General features: G+C 61.8%; 1 protein-coding gene across 1 annotated transcript; it reads left to right on the top strand.

Annotated features, from left to right (window-relative positions):
* The first annotated feature begins 246 nt into the window (after positions 1-246).
* Positions 247-11,162, top strand: PNPLA5 (patatin like domain 5, triacylglycerol lipase). The gene is made up of 10 exons (XM_081311544.1): positions 247-640; positions 1,016-1,248; positions 2,900-2,965; positions 3,172-3,381; positions 4,804-4,864; positions 5,513-5,674; positions 7,262-7,394; positions 9,313-9,429; positions 9,964-10,055; positions 10,574-11,162. Exons 1-10 carry the CDS (start codon positions 451-453, stop codon positions 10,738-10,740), a joined length of 1,431 nt encoding a protein of 476 aa, XP_081167670.1. The 5' UTR covers positions 247-450; the 3' UTR covers positions 10,741-11,162.
* The last annotated feature ends 1,670 nt before the right edge of the window (positions 11,163-12,832 follow it).

The raw sequence follows: 12,832 nt of genomic DNA, 5'->3' as shown, positions 1-12,832 counted from the left end.
GACACATCAGGTGAGGACTGGGTACCACTTCCCTGCTGCGTCATTCAGATATCGGTGACTGAGATCTGCGCCCAGAATGGGAGAGCGGGGTGGGGGGGGGGCGGAACTTCAGCGCGCAGAGCCTGCCCGCGCTTCTAGGGCGCACCTGGGGCGCACCTGGGGCACCTAGCGGAGTGATCGGAGTGATCCCGGCCACGGAACCTCATTGGCCGGGACTGCGGCTGACTCAGTCTGGGGAGGGTCAGGGCAGGGGACGTCCACACCGAGGGCGGGCTCCCGCCAGAGCGCCACTTGTGGGCTCCATCCCTGACCAGCGCCCATCCCTGCTTGGACCCCGCGCGTCCCGGACCAGCGAACCCTCCTCCCCCGCCGGGCGCCGCATCCAGTCCCCACTCGCAACCGACGCCCCTTCCTGGCGCAACTTCGGTCGCGTCCCGGGCCCCGCCAGCTATGGACTTCTTGGAGGAGGGCAGCTGGAGCCTGTCCTTCGCGGGAGCCGGCTTCCTGGGTCTCTACCACGTGGGCGTGACCCAGTGCCTGAGCCAGCGTGCCCCGCGCCTCCTCCAGGGCGCCCGCCGCTTCTATGGCTCCTCGTCCGGGGCGCTCAATGCCCTCGCCATTGTCTGCGGCAAGTCGACCGGTGCGTGCGGCCCAGGTTGCCCAGGGCCGGGAGTGGGGAGGAAGGCGGCAACCTCAGTCCCATCCATCCCAAGGCGGGAGGACTCTTGATGGGGGGGGGGGAGTCCAGAGAGATCCTGCTTGGGTCTGTTTAATCTGGGGATTACATTTGCCCCTATTTGCAGAGGGGGGATCCTGGGCTCAGAGACAGGAAGACTTCCCCAGGTCACTTGGGGGCAATAGGCAGATGGAGCGTTTGAACCCAGAGCTTGGCATAGGAATTCTGCAGAGGGGCGGGCCCTCCTCTCTGGTCGAGCTCCAGCAGGGAGATTGGCCGCGGGGGAGTGCAGCTGTCCCCTCTCCAGGGCTCAGGACTCCTCTCCCTTCCTCCCTGAAGACTTCTGCTGCTCCCACCTCCTGGACTTGGTCAAGCACGTGGAGGGGCTGAGCCTGGGCATCTTCCACCCTGCCTACGCACCCATCGAACACATCAAGCAGCAGCTGCAGGACAAACTGCCAGAGAACAGCCACATCCTGGCCTCCCAGCGGCTGGGCATCTCACTGACCCGCTGGCCCGATGGCCACAACTTCATAGTCACTGACTTTGCCACCAGAGATGAGCTCATTCAGGTGGGCAGGTCAGGGACCCGGGGCTTGGAGGCAGGCAGGTAGAACAAAAGTGACTCTGAGGTGCTTCCCAGGGGCAGAGGCAGGTGTGGGAGCCTGGAGGGTGTCCAGGAGAGGAAAAGGAGGCTGTGAAATCTGTTTCTAAATGCAGAGTTGGGGCAGAGTGGATGGCAGGGGTGTGTGCTTGCTGGGGAGGCTCCCTGGGCTGCCCTCAGAGGACCAGGCTGGGGAGGGGGCAGAGTCAGGCTTCTTCAGTCAGGACCTACAGGGGCTGCTGTTTCTGCCCAGCCCCACCCACCCATCCTCCAGGTGCATTCCCCTGCCACAGTGCTGGATCGAACCAGGGCTTCCCACACACTAGACAGGGGTTGTGCCACTGAGCTAGAGCCCCAGGCACTTTTGAGTCAGTGAGCAAGGCTTTATTGAGCATCTCTTCTGCACCAGGTCCAGCCCTTGGCATTGTGATTACTAGGGAAAACATCCTTGTCCCCCTGAGGCTAATGTGGATTGGACAAGTTAGGAAAGGAGCCAGTATTGGAACAGAGCAGGAGGAAGACACAGGGAAGACCAGCAAGGAGAGGCCCTCAGGCATGGCCGTGGGGTGGTAGGGAGGGCTGAGTGGGGCTGGACCCTGGGGGAGCGCAGACAGGTAGGGGGACAGGTCTCCTGGGAGGCAGCGGCTGAGGTGGGGAGTCCTGCCCCCCCCCCCTGCAGCTGTGCCCATCTTTCCCATCATGGGCTTTGTCTGCCACCCACCCTGGGTCCCCATATAGGGCGCTTCATCTTGGTGCTCCCCGTCCCCAGCACTGGGACCATCTCAGTTCTGAGATGGCCAAGTCCTAGGTGTCTGATATTAGCAAGCCGAGAGGGGGACCAGTCACTTGCTGTAGGCTCAGGTCCCTCAGTTCCTGAGGAAGCCAGCTGGGGACCCCATAGTGTGTCCCAGCCTCCTCTCCTGGATGGTGCAGAGTACAGACTTGGCACATCATAGGTGCTCAGTAGACGTCACTGTTGTCACCAAAGTTAATCTACAGAAAGGAGGCTCTCGCCTGCATTCCGGCTGGTCAGGCCAGGACAGGCTCTGCATCTCCCAGAGAGGGTCGGGGGTTGCCTCTCAGGCAGGGTCTATGCTCCTCGTGAGTGGAAGCACCAGTCAGCGGTGCCCAACCAGGAGTGGGTTTGCCCAGCTTATCGCCGTTGCCACATGTCCTGCAGCGCACAGACATTTCCATCTCCCCGAGACAATGTATCGGTCTATGCCCAGGGGGTTTGGTCTTCTGTAGGCATCTCCTTTCCAGGAGAGAGTAGATGGTGTTTTCCTGGTGGGTGAGTGCACAGGACCTTGTTGCAGGTGCACCTGTTGATCAATGCCCAGGGGACAGTCTGTGGGACTGTCCAGGGGGGCATTCCTTCAGGGTGGGTGAGGACGTGGCCTTGGTGCCGCTGCTTGTCTTTGCGGTTGGGGGTGGGGTCCCAACAGCAGCCATGGTGGGCAGAGGTCCCCCAGCAGAAAGGAGGGGGACTCTTCCCCCCTTCTTCCCTTGAGGGCTTGGTGGCCCCTCCGCACCTGCACACAGGACAGGAGTCACCTCCTCTGTGCCGGAGGTTCCTGCCCAGGAGCGAGAAGTCACATTCCCGTGGCTCTTGTCCCCAGGCCGTGGTCTGCAGCTTGTACTTCCCCTTCTACTGTGGGACAATCCCCCCTGAGTTCAGAGGGCAGGTGAGTGCCTCTTGAGCGTTAGTGTCCACAGCTCTGGGCAGCTGGGTACACGCCCCCTCTTTCTCCTTGAGCCCCTGCTGCGTGCCCAGCCCTCCCCACTGCTGGGCCCTCGGGAGCAGGAGGGTCACTTGCTGCAGGTTTTGGGTGTGGGAGGAGGGCGGGCATCCTGAAAGGGCAGCACAGCCACCTGCCCACCCAAACTGCAGCGCTACATCGATGGGGCTCTGAGCAACAATCTGCCCTTCGCGGACTGCCCTTCCACCATCACCGTGTCCCCCTTCCATGGGACAGTGGACATCTGTCCCCGGAGCACTTCGGCCAGCCTGCACGAGCTGAATGCTTTCAATGCCAGCTTCCAAATCTCTACCAAGAACTTCTTCCTGGGGTTCATATCACTCATACCCCCCAAACCTGAGGTAGGTCTGGGTCCCCCAAGGTGGTGGCCGAGGCCCCAGGCCTCAGACTCTGTGCCACATCTCCTCCACTCCACTCAGGGCAGTTGCAGCACATGCCCCATCTCACACCAAGCCTCCCGTCCGAAGCCAGGGTTCGCACCCTTCCTTCCCTCCCTAAGGGGCTGTTGAGTTAGGACGGGGCCCAGGTTGGGTGAGTACACAGTGCTGCTGAGCTGGTTTGCAGAGGGGCCTTGGTCTGTGTTCCCCCGGGCGCTGTGAGCAGGTGCTGCTATCATTTCCATTTCTCAGAGGACACAAAGGCTCAGACACCGTAAGCAACTTGCTCAAAGTCACACAGCTAAGATTTAGACTCTCAGCCAGTCTGGACTCATGTCTCCATGGCTGCCCTGGACTGTGCCCATATTGGCCATCTGTCCTATAGGGAAGCACAACAAAGTGGACAACCAACCTACATTTCCTGCTTTTTACCCTTGCATTTTCTGGGAAATGAATAATTTGACAACAAACAGTTGATCCTTGCAACAAGCTCCTCCCCCGACCACGCCCGGCTCGCCCACCCTCCTGCTGCCACGTGCTTCATGATTTGTGCAACAAGGCCATGTCCATTTGCTGTGTCCTCTGGCTGGGTGCCTTGGTGCACATTTGTACTCCCAGCAACTGGGAAGGCTGAGGCAGGAGGACCACAGGTTCAAGTTCAAGGTCAGCCTAGACAACTTAGTGAAACCCTGTCTTAAAAAATAAAAACATCTGGAGAGGTAGCTGTCCCATCCCCAGAACTAAGCAAACAAATAAAACAAAAAGCAAAGATAAACAAAACTCACTCACGAGGTCCTTTCCACACCACTGAGTGGGCAGAAACTCTCGGCTCCCAAGTATAGACCAAGAAATAGAGGCTCTCAGAGAGATGGCACTGTGGTCCAAGGTCACACAGCAAGCAGGGGAGCGGGCAGGCCTCCGTCCCAACCTGCAGGTCCGTCTCCCTGCCCGTGGCACTCTGAACAGGCCAGTGTGGGCTCTGGTTCCTCTGCCCACTCAGACTAGTCTGGAAATGAACATCAAAGGGCCGAAGGGAAGGGCTATCTGCTACCCCATCTTCCAGGGGAGGGCCCTGAGGCCCAGGGGCAGGCTGGGGCAAGGACTGGCAGCTGAGAGTCCCCAAGGAGAGCAGGATGTGGGGCCAGGGCAGGGGGTACTGAGCAGACCTGTTCTGCCTTCAGCCCTATCTGCCTCCCTACCTGGTGCCAGGGTCCGCCAAGGTCCCTCAGTTCCTCAGGGTCCCTCAGGTCCCTGTGCCCTGCCCAGGGTTTGCTCGAGGAGAGTAGGCAGGACCGAGACCACCCACTGACCTCCAGACTCCAGTCTGGGACGGGCTGTCCGGTGTGAGCCCAGGCCTGCCCACTTGCCCTGCCCTGTGTGTCGCAGGTGGTGGCCGACAGCTGCAGACAAGGGTACCTGGACGCCCTGAGGTTCCTGGAGGGACGTGGTGAGCGGCAGGGGATGGTGGTGGGCACCGTGTCCCACAGGTGCCAGGCAGACCCTGCCTTCCAGGCCTCTGAGCCACTAGGGACCTGGGCTCTCTCATCCTCTCTCAGCGACACCTGGGGACCAGAGAGGAATCACGCAGGTCCCTGGTGCAGGGTGACAGTAACGGGTGCAGAGAGACACCCCAGGAAGGGGGTGCGGTGGCAGAGGGAGGGAAGCTCCAGGCTGTGGGAACCCAGGGGAGACGTGGACTCAGCCTGGGATGGAGAGGGTGGTGCGCTCGGACCGACCGCAGGCGGGGAAAGGTCTCCTGGACTAGAGAACTGGGGTGTCACCCCCGCACAGGTCCTCGAGGCCCATGCTGCGCCCCCACGGAGGGGAAGGAGAGGTGGACGTCGGCTGAGCACAGCCTGCATCGTGTCCTGATTGCACCTGGTTCTCAGAACCACTCTATCATCCGACTGTCTTCGTTTCACTGTCACAGAGAGGGAAACTGAGGCACGCAGGGTCACGCAGCTTGCAGGCGGTGGAGCCAGAGTTTGACCTGAGTCATGTCTTCAGGGTCAGGGCTCTGGAGAGCCACTGGAGAGGGCAAACAGCTGGGTGTGGGCGGGGGCGACTTGTCTGTCCTCTTTCTTCCCCTGGCCAGGACTCACCAAGGAGCCCGTGCTGTGGACATTGGTCTCTAGGGACCCCCCAGCACCCCCTGCTAGGACCCCGGATGATGGCACGTCTTTCAACTGCCATGTGCCCACCGTGTTGGTCAAGGACGTGCCCAGCTTGGAGCAGCTCTCGCCAGAACTGGAGGCTGGTACTGCCCCTTCCTGCCCTGGGGTTGGGGCCAGGGACCCTGCCATGAAGTAGCATGATCTACGGGGTCAGCACTTATTTAATGAGCACCTGCTAAGTGCCAAGTGTGCGGAGGGCCTTTTACGGGCTGCGTCACTCATTCCTCCACAAACCCCCACCCCGCCCCGGCTTCCACACCATTCTTACCCCATTTCTCTGAAGAGGAAACTGAAGCTCAGGGACAGGCACCGGGCGAGGTCACAGAGCCTGAGGGGGAATTCGAATTCAGGTCTGTGCTTGAGAAAGGGCAGGGCAGCGGGTATGAGAGACACTGGGCTCCCGTGAGGAAGCCGGCTTTCGAGCCTCTCCTGGCCACCCTGGGGGCGGTGGGCAGCGAGGGAGGGACCTGTCGGGTGACACAGCCAGCCCCTGGCAGAGGGAGGCTCTGCTCTGAGCCTTTGGTTTAGCCCCACCTTGGGTTTAACTAAGCGTCTCAATCTCAGCAACAGGAAGGGACAAAGCCCGTAGGCACAGATGGTAAGGGTGAGTCCCAGATTTCAAAGGTGCGAGCAGCAGATACCCAGGAGATCCCGAGGGTCAGGGAGGCCTGGGAGGCCCACGGGGCACCAGCACAGTGGTTGGGGGGGCAGCTGAGATAAGGGGCCGGGAGGCCAGGTGAGTGGCTGCCCAGCTGTGGAGGAGAGGGCTGGGAGCTGGGAGGAGAGGTGGTGGTCCAGGCCTGGGCAGGGACAGGATGCCGGGGAGGAGGTGCCTCTTCCTGGTTCTGGATGGTGCTGGTTCTGTGCTGAGCTTCTGAGGTCCAAGCCTGGGATCTGCAGGCCTCACAGTGTCCCTGCAGCCACACAGGGCAGCCAGCCGAGAGGGAAATGTCAGCGCAGGCCCCTGTCCACATCCCTCGATCCTCACCCACCTGCCCCGGGAGGAAGGTCGTGCCCGTGTCCTGGTTTTGTCTGGGCTCAGGGAAGGAAAAGGACTCATTCTGGGTGGAGCGGGTCTCGGGGCTGTGTTGACCCGGGCTGGCCCTAGATGGCGTGGAGGCTGCTGGTGCCCCCAGGCCCACACTGCAGTCTGGAGGCTGGGATCTAGGCTCTGGCTCTGGTCAGTGAATAGGGGACTTAGGAAATGGTTTCTGTGTTCACAGCTGTTGCTGAGGTTAATATGCCATGTGCTACTGCTCTGGAGGGGGTGTGGTGGGGACCCAAGGGGCCACAACAGACTACCCAGAGGGCCGGGAGAGGTGTGGGGTGCTTACAAGTACCATCTGGTGATGATCCTTCATTAAGTCACTTTTCCACTCTGAACTTCAGTCTCCTCGTCTATGAAAGAGGCACACCATGCCCATCTCCAGGACATCAGTGAGAGAGCATGTGTGAAGGGCTTGGCACCCTGCTGGCACATGGCTGGGCTCCAACGGTGTTGTGTCCATCTGTGCATAAAGGGGTGGGGTGGGGCACAATCTGTGACCCTCACGAGATAAGAGAGGGGCTTGGGCTGCCAGCTCTCAGGGTGCCTGGGAGGGCTGGCTGGAGGTGGGCTTGCCAGCCCACGGATTCCAAACGGCCACAGCCACGAGGTGACTCTCTTGCAGCACTGAGGAAGGCTGTCAGGAGGGACCTCAGTGCCTGGGCCCGTTTCCGCCGGTCGGGGCCCGGGCAGGTGCTCACGTACCTGCTTCTGCCCTGCACGCTGCCCTTTGAGTACGTGTACTTCCGCAGCAGAAGGTGAGGCGCAGTGGGGTGCTGGGAGGGACCTGGCTCGCAGGCAGGGTTGTGGGGAGACCAGGGTCAGTGGTGGGCTGGGCACTGGCAAGTGGCCCAGGGCCTTGGTGGGCTCCTCCACAGGGGAGGACAGGTGGGAGGCGGGCAGCAGCTGGATTGGGAGCCCAGGTCAGCTCCTGGCCCTGCCCTGCGCCTGGGACGTCTGGCCCCTGCTCTGCTCATTAGAGTCTCAGAGACGATGTTCTCTCAGAGCTGGTCCAGCTCAGATTAGCTGTGTGGCCTGGGCCAGCTCTCTTGACTACTCTGGGCCACGTTAACTCTTCTCTAAAGCAAAACCCTTCCAGGGCAGTCTGGCTGTGATTCGGCCCTCGTCAGTCCTCGTGACGTGCTGCGTGACTCCTCCATTCACTCTGCCACTAGCCCTTAAGGGTCTGGGGCAAGGGGGCGGCAGCTCCTGTGGAGCTCACCACCCACTAATTAATCATTGCTGTGCAACTTCAGCTCTTCCTGGAGAGTCCTGGGAGAGCTCTACACTGGCTCTGAGCTGGCACAGCTCATACTAGTAGCTATTTGGCCTGGAAGGCTGCCCAGAGGAAATAACTTTGGAGCTAATCTGAAGGATGGATAAGAGTTTGCTAGGCACAGGGGAAGGGAAAAGCATACCAGGCATGAGGGACAGCATCTGCAAAGGTCCTGGGGCAGAAGAGAGTAGGGCACATTCAAGGAGCAGAGAGGGAGGCCAGCTGGAGCGAGAAGCTGACCAGGGACCACACCCAGGGCTCTGCAGCGGATCGAGTGCTCTTCATCCTGGTGTTAGATGGGGGTTCAAGCAGGGAGGTGACATAGGGAGGTCTGTGTCCCATGCAAGGTCCATGGCAGTGAGTCACAGCCTCTGTCCTGTTCCAAGTTAATCTGATGACTGGGTCAGCCCAAAGCCAGGAGAGCGCTTTCTACCTGCAGATTCTCCTCCTGCTGAGCTGTTTACTGAAACTACAGGTTGAAATTTAAAAAAAAAAAAAAAAAAAAGTAAAATCTAACCTTTTCAGTTAAAAAAAAAAAAAAGATCCATTATGTGAGCGCTATGGTGTCTTCTCAGAACACGGGAAATGCACCCGTAGTTTTTCCCATCACCCCACGCTCCACGCATAGTTAGTTTGCATTAACAGGGGCAGGGGGCCCAGAATGAGGGAGGGGACGGTCCGGCTTCCGTTTTGCTTGCTACCTCGCCTCCTCTGACCGTCTGCCCGGCTCCAGCCCCTGTTCAGGCCCTCCCAGGGGGTGTGGTAATAGGTGAGGACCTGCAGCAGCCGGTGAGTGGGCGGAGGTGTCCAGCCAGTGTTTTTCAGAGACAGGTAGAGGATGGGCTGGCTGGTCCTGTGGGGTCCAGCGGCTCTGCGCACCCTGCATCTGGTGCTGGCTGAGCCATGTCAGCAGCAAGGAACCCCGGGGGCCTTGTCAGGTGACGTGTCAGGAACCTCAAGAGGAGAGTGGACGAGGGGAGATGAGGAGGAGGTCAGGAGCTGCAGGCAGGCTGACTGTCCTCGTGTGACAGGGGAGTCAAGCGGCAGAGAGGTTCCCGAGCTTCTCAGGTCACGTAGCTCATGAGCAGGAGAGGTGGGCGGCCCCTGCCTGGCCTTAAAGCCCCGCCCTTGCCACCTTGGGCTGTGCCCTGTGCCCCACCTGTGCCCTCGCTGGTGACCCAAGGCCCGCCACCTCTGCCGCATTCAGAGCCCATGGTGGATTGCTGTGCCCTGCGGGTGCCCTGGGGCCCTGCTCTGCTCTGCCATGGTGGCCCACACCTCTGGACTCTTCGATCCCATCTGGGTAGCCCCTTCCTGTGGGCTGGTAGCTCCCTCAGGGTCTGAGGGGAGGTGGCCTCTGGGCTGGCTGCTGGGCGAGGCTGATGCTGTCCCCCGTCCAGGCTGGTGATCTGGCTGCCGGACGCACCCACAGACCTGTGGTGGATGTGGGGCCTGGTGAAGAGCACGGCTCTGGAGATCCACTCCAGGACCAAGGCCCGGCTCCTCAGGCTGGTCAGGTGAGTGGACAGGGGGCCTGGGGGGCACCAGCTGCTTCCTAGGACCCTGGACAGGCAGTCCACCCCGCTGTCCTGGGCCCTTGCTGTGCTGTGAGGAGGACCTGTGTTGACTTCTCTGGGGCCAGTTCCCTGTGGGTCCGTGTGACCTGCAGGGGCAGCCACTGTGCCCGATGTGGAGGACAGGAGGATCCCCTGCGTTGTGATCTCTGCCAGTCTTGTGTTGCTCCAGATGTCCCCGTGAGGCCTTGTGCCAGGTTGGCCCGTGTGCCCAGCGAGCTGCCAGGCTCCTCCCTGAGCCTGTCTCCTGCTGCAGAGACCCCTGCCCTCTCCCATGCTACTCCACAGTCGTTTCCTTGTCCTGGAGACCAGCGGGAGTGGCCAGCCTGGTTCGCTGAGGGCCTGGGGCAGGACCCTGAAGTCAGCCTGGGTGCAGTGCCACAGGGTGCCCCAGGGATTTCGCGCTGTCCGAGTGGCCCCGCCCTTCGTCAACCCACAAGCCCTGAAACTTAGAGTCATCACCGGTTCCCTCCGCAGTCTGCCTGTCACCGTGGTTGAGGACACGGCCCCCTCCAGCCCAGGGAAGCTCCTTCCATGGCCCTGTCCACAGAGTTGTGGTCCACCCTCAGGTCTGTAGTGCAGGGCAGGGTCAGCCTGTGACGCCCCCAACGTGTCTTGCCTCCTCCGCCCCAGGATCTGCCATGCGGGTGGACCTGGGTTTGGCTCACCTCCAGGAGGTGAGGGCCTAGAATGAGGGAGCCCGCCGCTGGCCCAGGGAGGACGCTGGACTGCTGGGCCTTTGGGTTTTCCGTGTATTTTTGTGGGTGCTTTATGGCTGTACACAGTGGCGGGATGTAGTCACACACTCGTCCTGCACCCAGGTGGCAATATCATCTGGCCCCTGTGTGCTCCCTTCCCCTCCCCTGGTCCCCCATTTTCATGAGACCGCCCCCTGCTTTTCCTTTGTGCTCTGGAGGTACACCACCCTGGAGCCTTGCTGCGGACCTGTGGGCAGTTATCTCCCTGGTGGCCAAGGGCCCCTGCCCCTCAGCAGCCCCTGCTCCTTGGAGCCTGTCGCTGGAACTTCCTGTTTGGAAGAGGCCCTGCCTCTTGGTCACCCTGTCCTTCTTGCCACCTGCTCCATCAGGGGTGAGAGGATGGCAGGGGCCAGCACCCGGCCCAGCTCTGGAGTGTCCACCGGGCCGTGGAGGGCGCCCGTGTGGAGCAGAACGTGGGGTGCCCGGCCAGGAGCTGTTGGCAGCACGCTGTCCAGAAGTCGGAGCCACCGAATGCCCAGCTCAGGAAGCACAGTGAAAGACGGGGGGCTCCCTTCACATCCTGTCTGCCCTTCTCTGACCCAAGCTGGCGGGGCGTTGTGCGTGTGTGGGGGACCCAGGGACCTGCCTCACACAGGGAGCCTCCCTCTCTGCTGGCCGTTGGTCCAGCCCGTGGGGGGCCCCAGGGGAGATGAAGGAGGGAGCGCGGGCCCAGTCTTCGGGACCCCAGCTGCAGGGCTTCTGCTGGGCCCCGAGGCCCTGCCACCCCGCAGCCTATAGGCCTCCATCCTCCCCGTCCGCTGCGGGCAGACAGGCTGGGCCTCAGGCGCCCGCGCTCTCCTGGGAGTCCCTGCACTTCCTGCCCCAGCAGACCCCCCCGGCCAGGGGCTGGAGGGGTGCGCAGCTCCCCCTGGGCATGGGGAGGGCGGGAGATGAGGCCTGGGGAGAAGGGACCAAGGAATAAACAAGAACAAAAGAGAGAAGGAGTCACTCACTGTTCAGCTTCTGCCCAGTGAGTGCTGGGCTCTCGGGACCAGCTGCAAACAGAACTTCCACTCCCTGGCGAGGGGGAGGGGGAGGGTGAGCGGGCACTGGGCAGCCAACGGACACTGCTCCCAGGGGTGGCAGCTGCGGGTACCCCACAGGGCGGGGAGCGCAGGGGGCAGCCAGGCCACTCAGAAAGGCCAAGAGTTGGAAGCAGAGGAACAGAGGGCCGGGGTGCTCCTCGGGCCTGGAGCCGTGAGGGCAGGTCGCACTGCCAGCCGTGAGGTCAGGGAGGACTGGGCCTTGGGCAAGGGAGCCTGGGATGCGCCGGGGTGAGAAAGGGCGAGGGGACAGGCCGCGGGAGGCTCTGCACACCCATTCCAGCACCCCCAGGCTGAGCTGGCCTCTGCCCCACTTGCGGTCTCCTGGGTGGGGCACAGACACCACCCCCTGCAGCAGGAGGGGGCTGTCCCACTTGGGGCACGTGGTCCCCAGCTCCATGGCCCTCGGCCTGCACAGATGCTGGGTGTGGGGTCCTCCAGAGCAGGGGGAGGCCTGGCCACCTGGGACTCCAGGCTGAGGGTCTAGATCCCAGGAGGCCTTGGAGGACATTCTTGCTCCTGGTCCTTTGTCCTGGTCACAGATAGACAGGAGTGCCATGGCCACCGGCACCCGGCCTCCCTCGTTACCCCGCCCCCATCATCTCTTTACTCAGTGCCCTCTTTGTCCCATTGCTGTTCTGCACCATAGATGGGGACAGGCAGCAGGCTACCCTCCCCCCCGTCCACCCTCCCCCGTCCACCCTCCCCCCGTCCACCCTCTCCCCGTCCACCCTCCCCCCTGTCCACCCCCGTGCCCAGCAGCATGCTCTCAGAGGGGAATGCTGCCCTTGCGCTGACCCTCTGCTCTCAGATCTCCCTGGGACTCTGTCACCCGAGGCTCGGCCGAGGTCGTGCGCCTGTAGCTTGACAACCGCACAGGCCATTTCCAAGCCCCCCAGGGCCCACACTCCACAGCTTGTAGTGCTTTTCTGGTTCCTGTCCTATATTGGGACATGGATCCCCGCTCTGTATTCTGTCACACGCCCTGCCTGCCCCCCTCATCTGGGGACTCTCTGGCAGGTCCCTTGGTCACTCCAAGGCTGCTTTGCATGGCAAGCAGCTGTGCCTTGTGACCACTCTTCAGGGACATCCCTGACCTGGGATGCTGCTCAGTCAGCCCCAACCCCTCACCCCTGCAGCCCCTCAGTCCTGGTTTGTCCATGTCCCTCTAAGAACAAGGGGTCCAGCAGCCCCAGGATGGTAGGACCAGCACTGGACCTAAGTTGACTCTCACCTCCCACCTCCCCTCACGGTCTCTATTAATGTAGCCTCAGGATGAGTGAGCTTGACCCAAGCCTCCCTGCAGCGGGTGCATCAGACGGCTGTGCCTTCCTTCGCCTGGGGTGGCGTCACTCACAGCCCCAGAGCTGATCCGGGTCAGCATCCCCTGCCCTGTGCTCCCCCGACACGGGACCCTGAGAGGCTCCAGAGCAGAGGACACATCTGGGCTCTGAATTCAGGCCTACTGGGCTTTGAGTCCCCTCTCTGCGACTGGCATGGATGTGGCCAGGGAAGGCCTCACCTCTCAGAGCCATTTCCCTGTAT

This window comes from Spermophilus citellus, assembly GCF_964194105.1.
Source record: "Spermophilus citellus genome assembly, chromosome: 10".
Lineage (NCBI taxonomy): Eukaryota > Metazoa > Chordata > Mammalia > Rodentia > Sciuridae > Spermophilus > Spermophilus citellus.
Note: the sequence above shows the minus strand (reverse complement) of the source record. Positions and strands in the feature narration are given on the sequence as shown.

Excerpts from the sequence above, each read along its gene's own strand:
- PNPLA5 (XM_081311544.1), top strand. The coding sequence starts at position 451 with ATGGACTTCTTGGAGGAGGGCAGCTGGAGCCTGTCCTTCGCGGGAGCC. Across the intron at positions 3,382-4,803 it reads TCATACCCCCCAAACCTGAG|GTGGTGGCCGACAGCTGCAG; the intron begins GTAGGTCTGGGT and ends TGTGTGTCGCAG. Across the intron at positions 4,865-5,512 it reads GAGGTTCCTGGAGGGACGTG|GACTCACCAAGGAGCCCGTG; the intron begins GTGAGCGGCAGG and ends TCCCCTGGCCAG.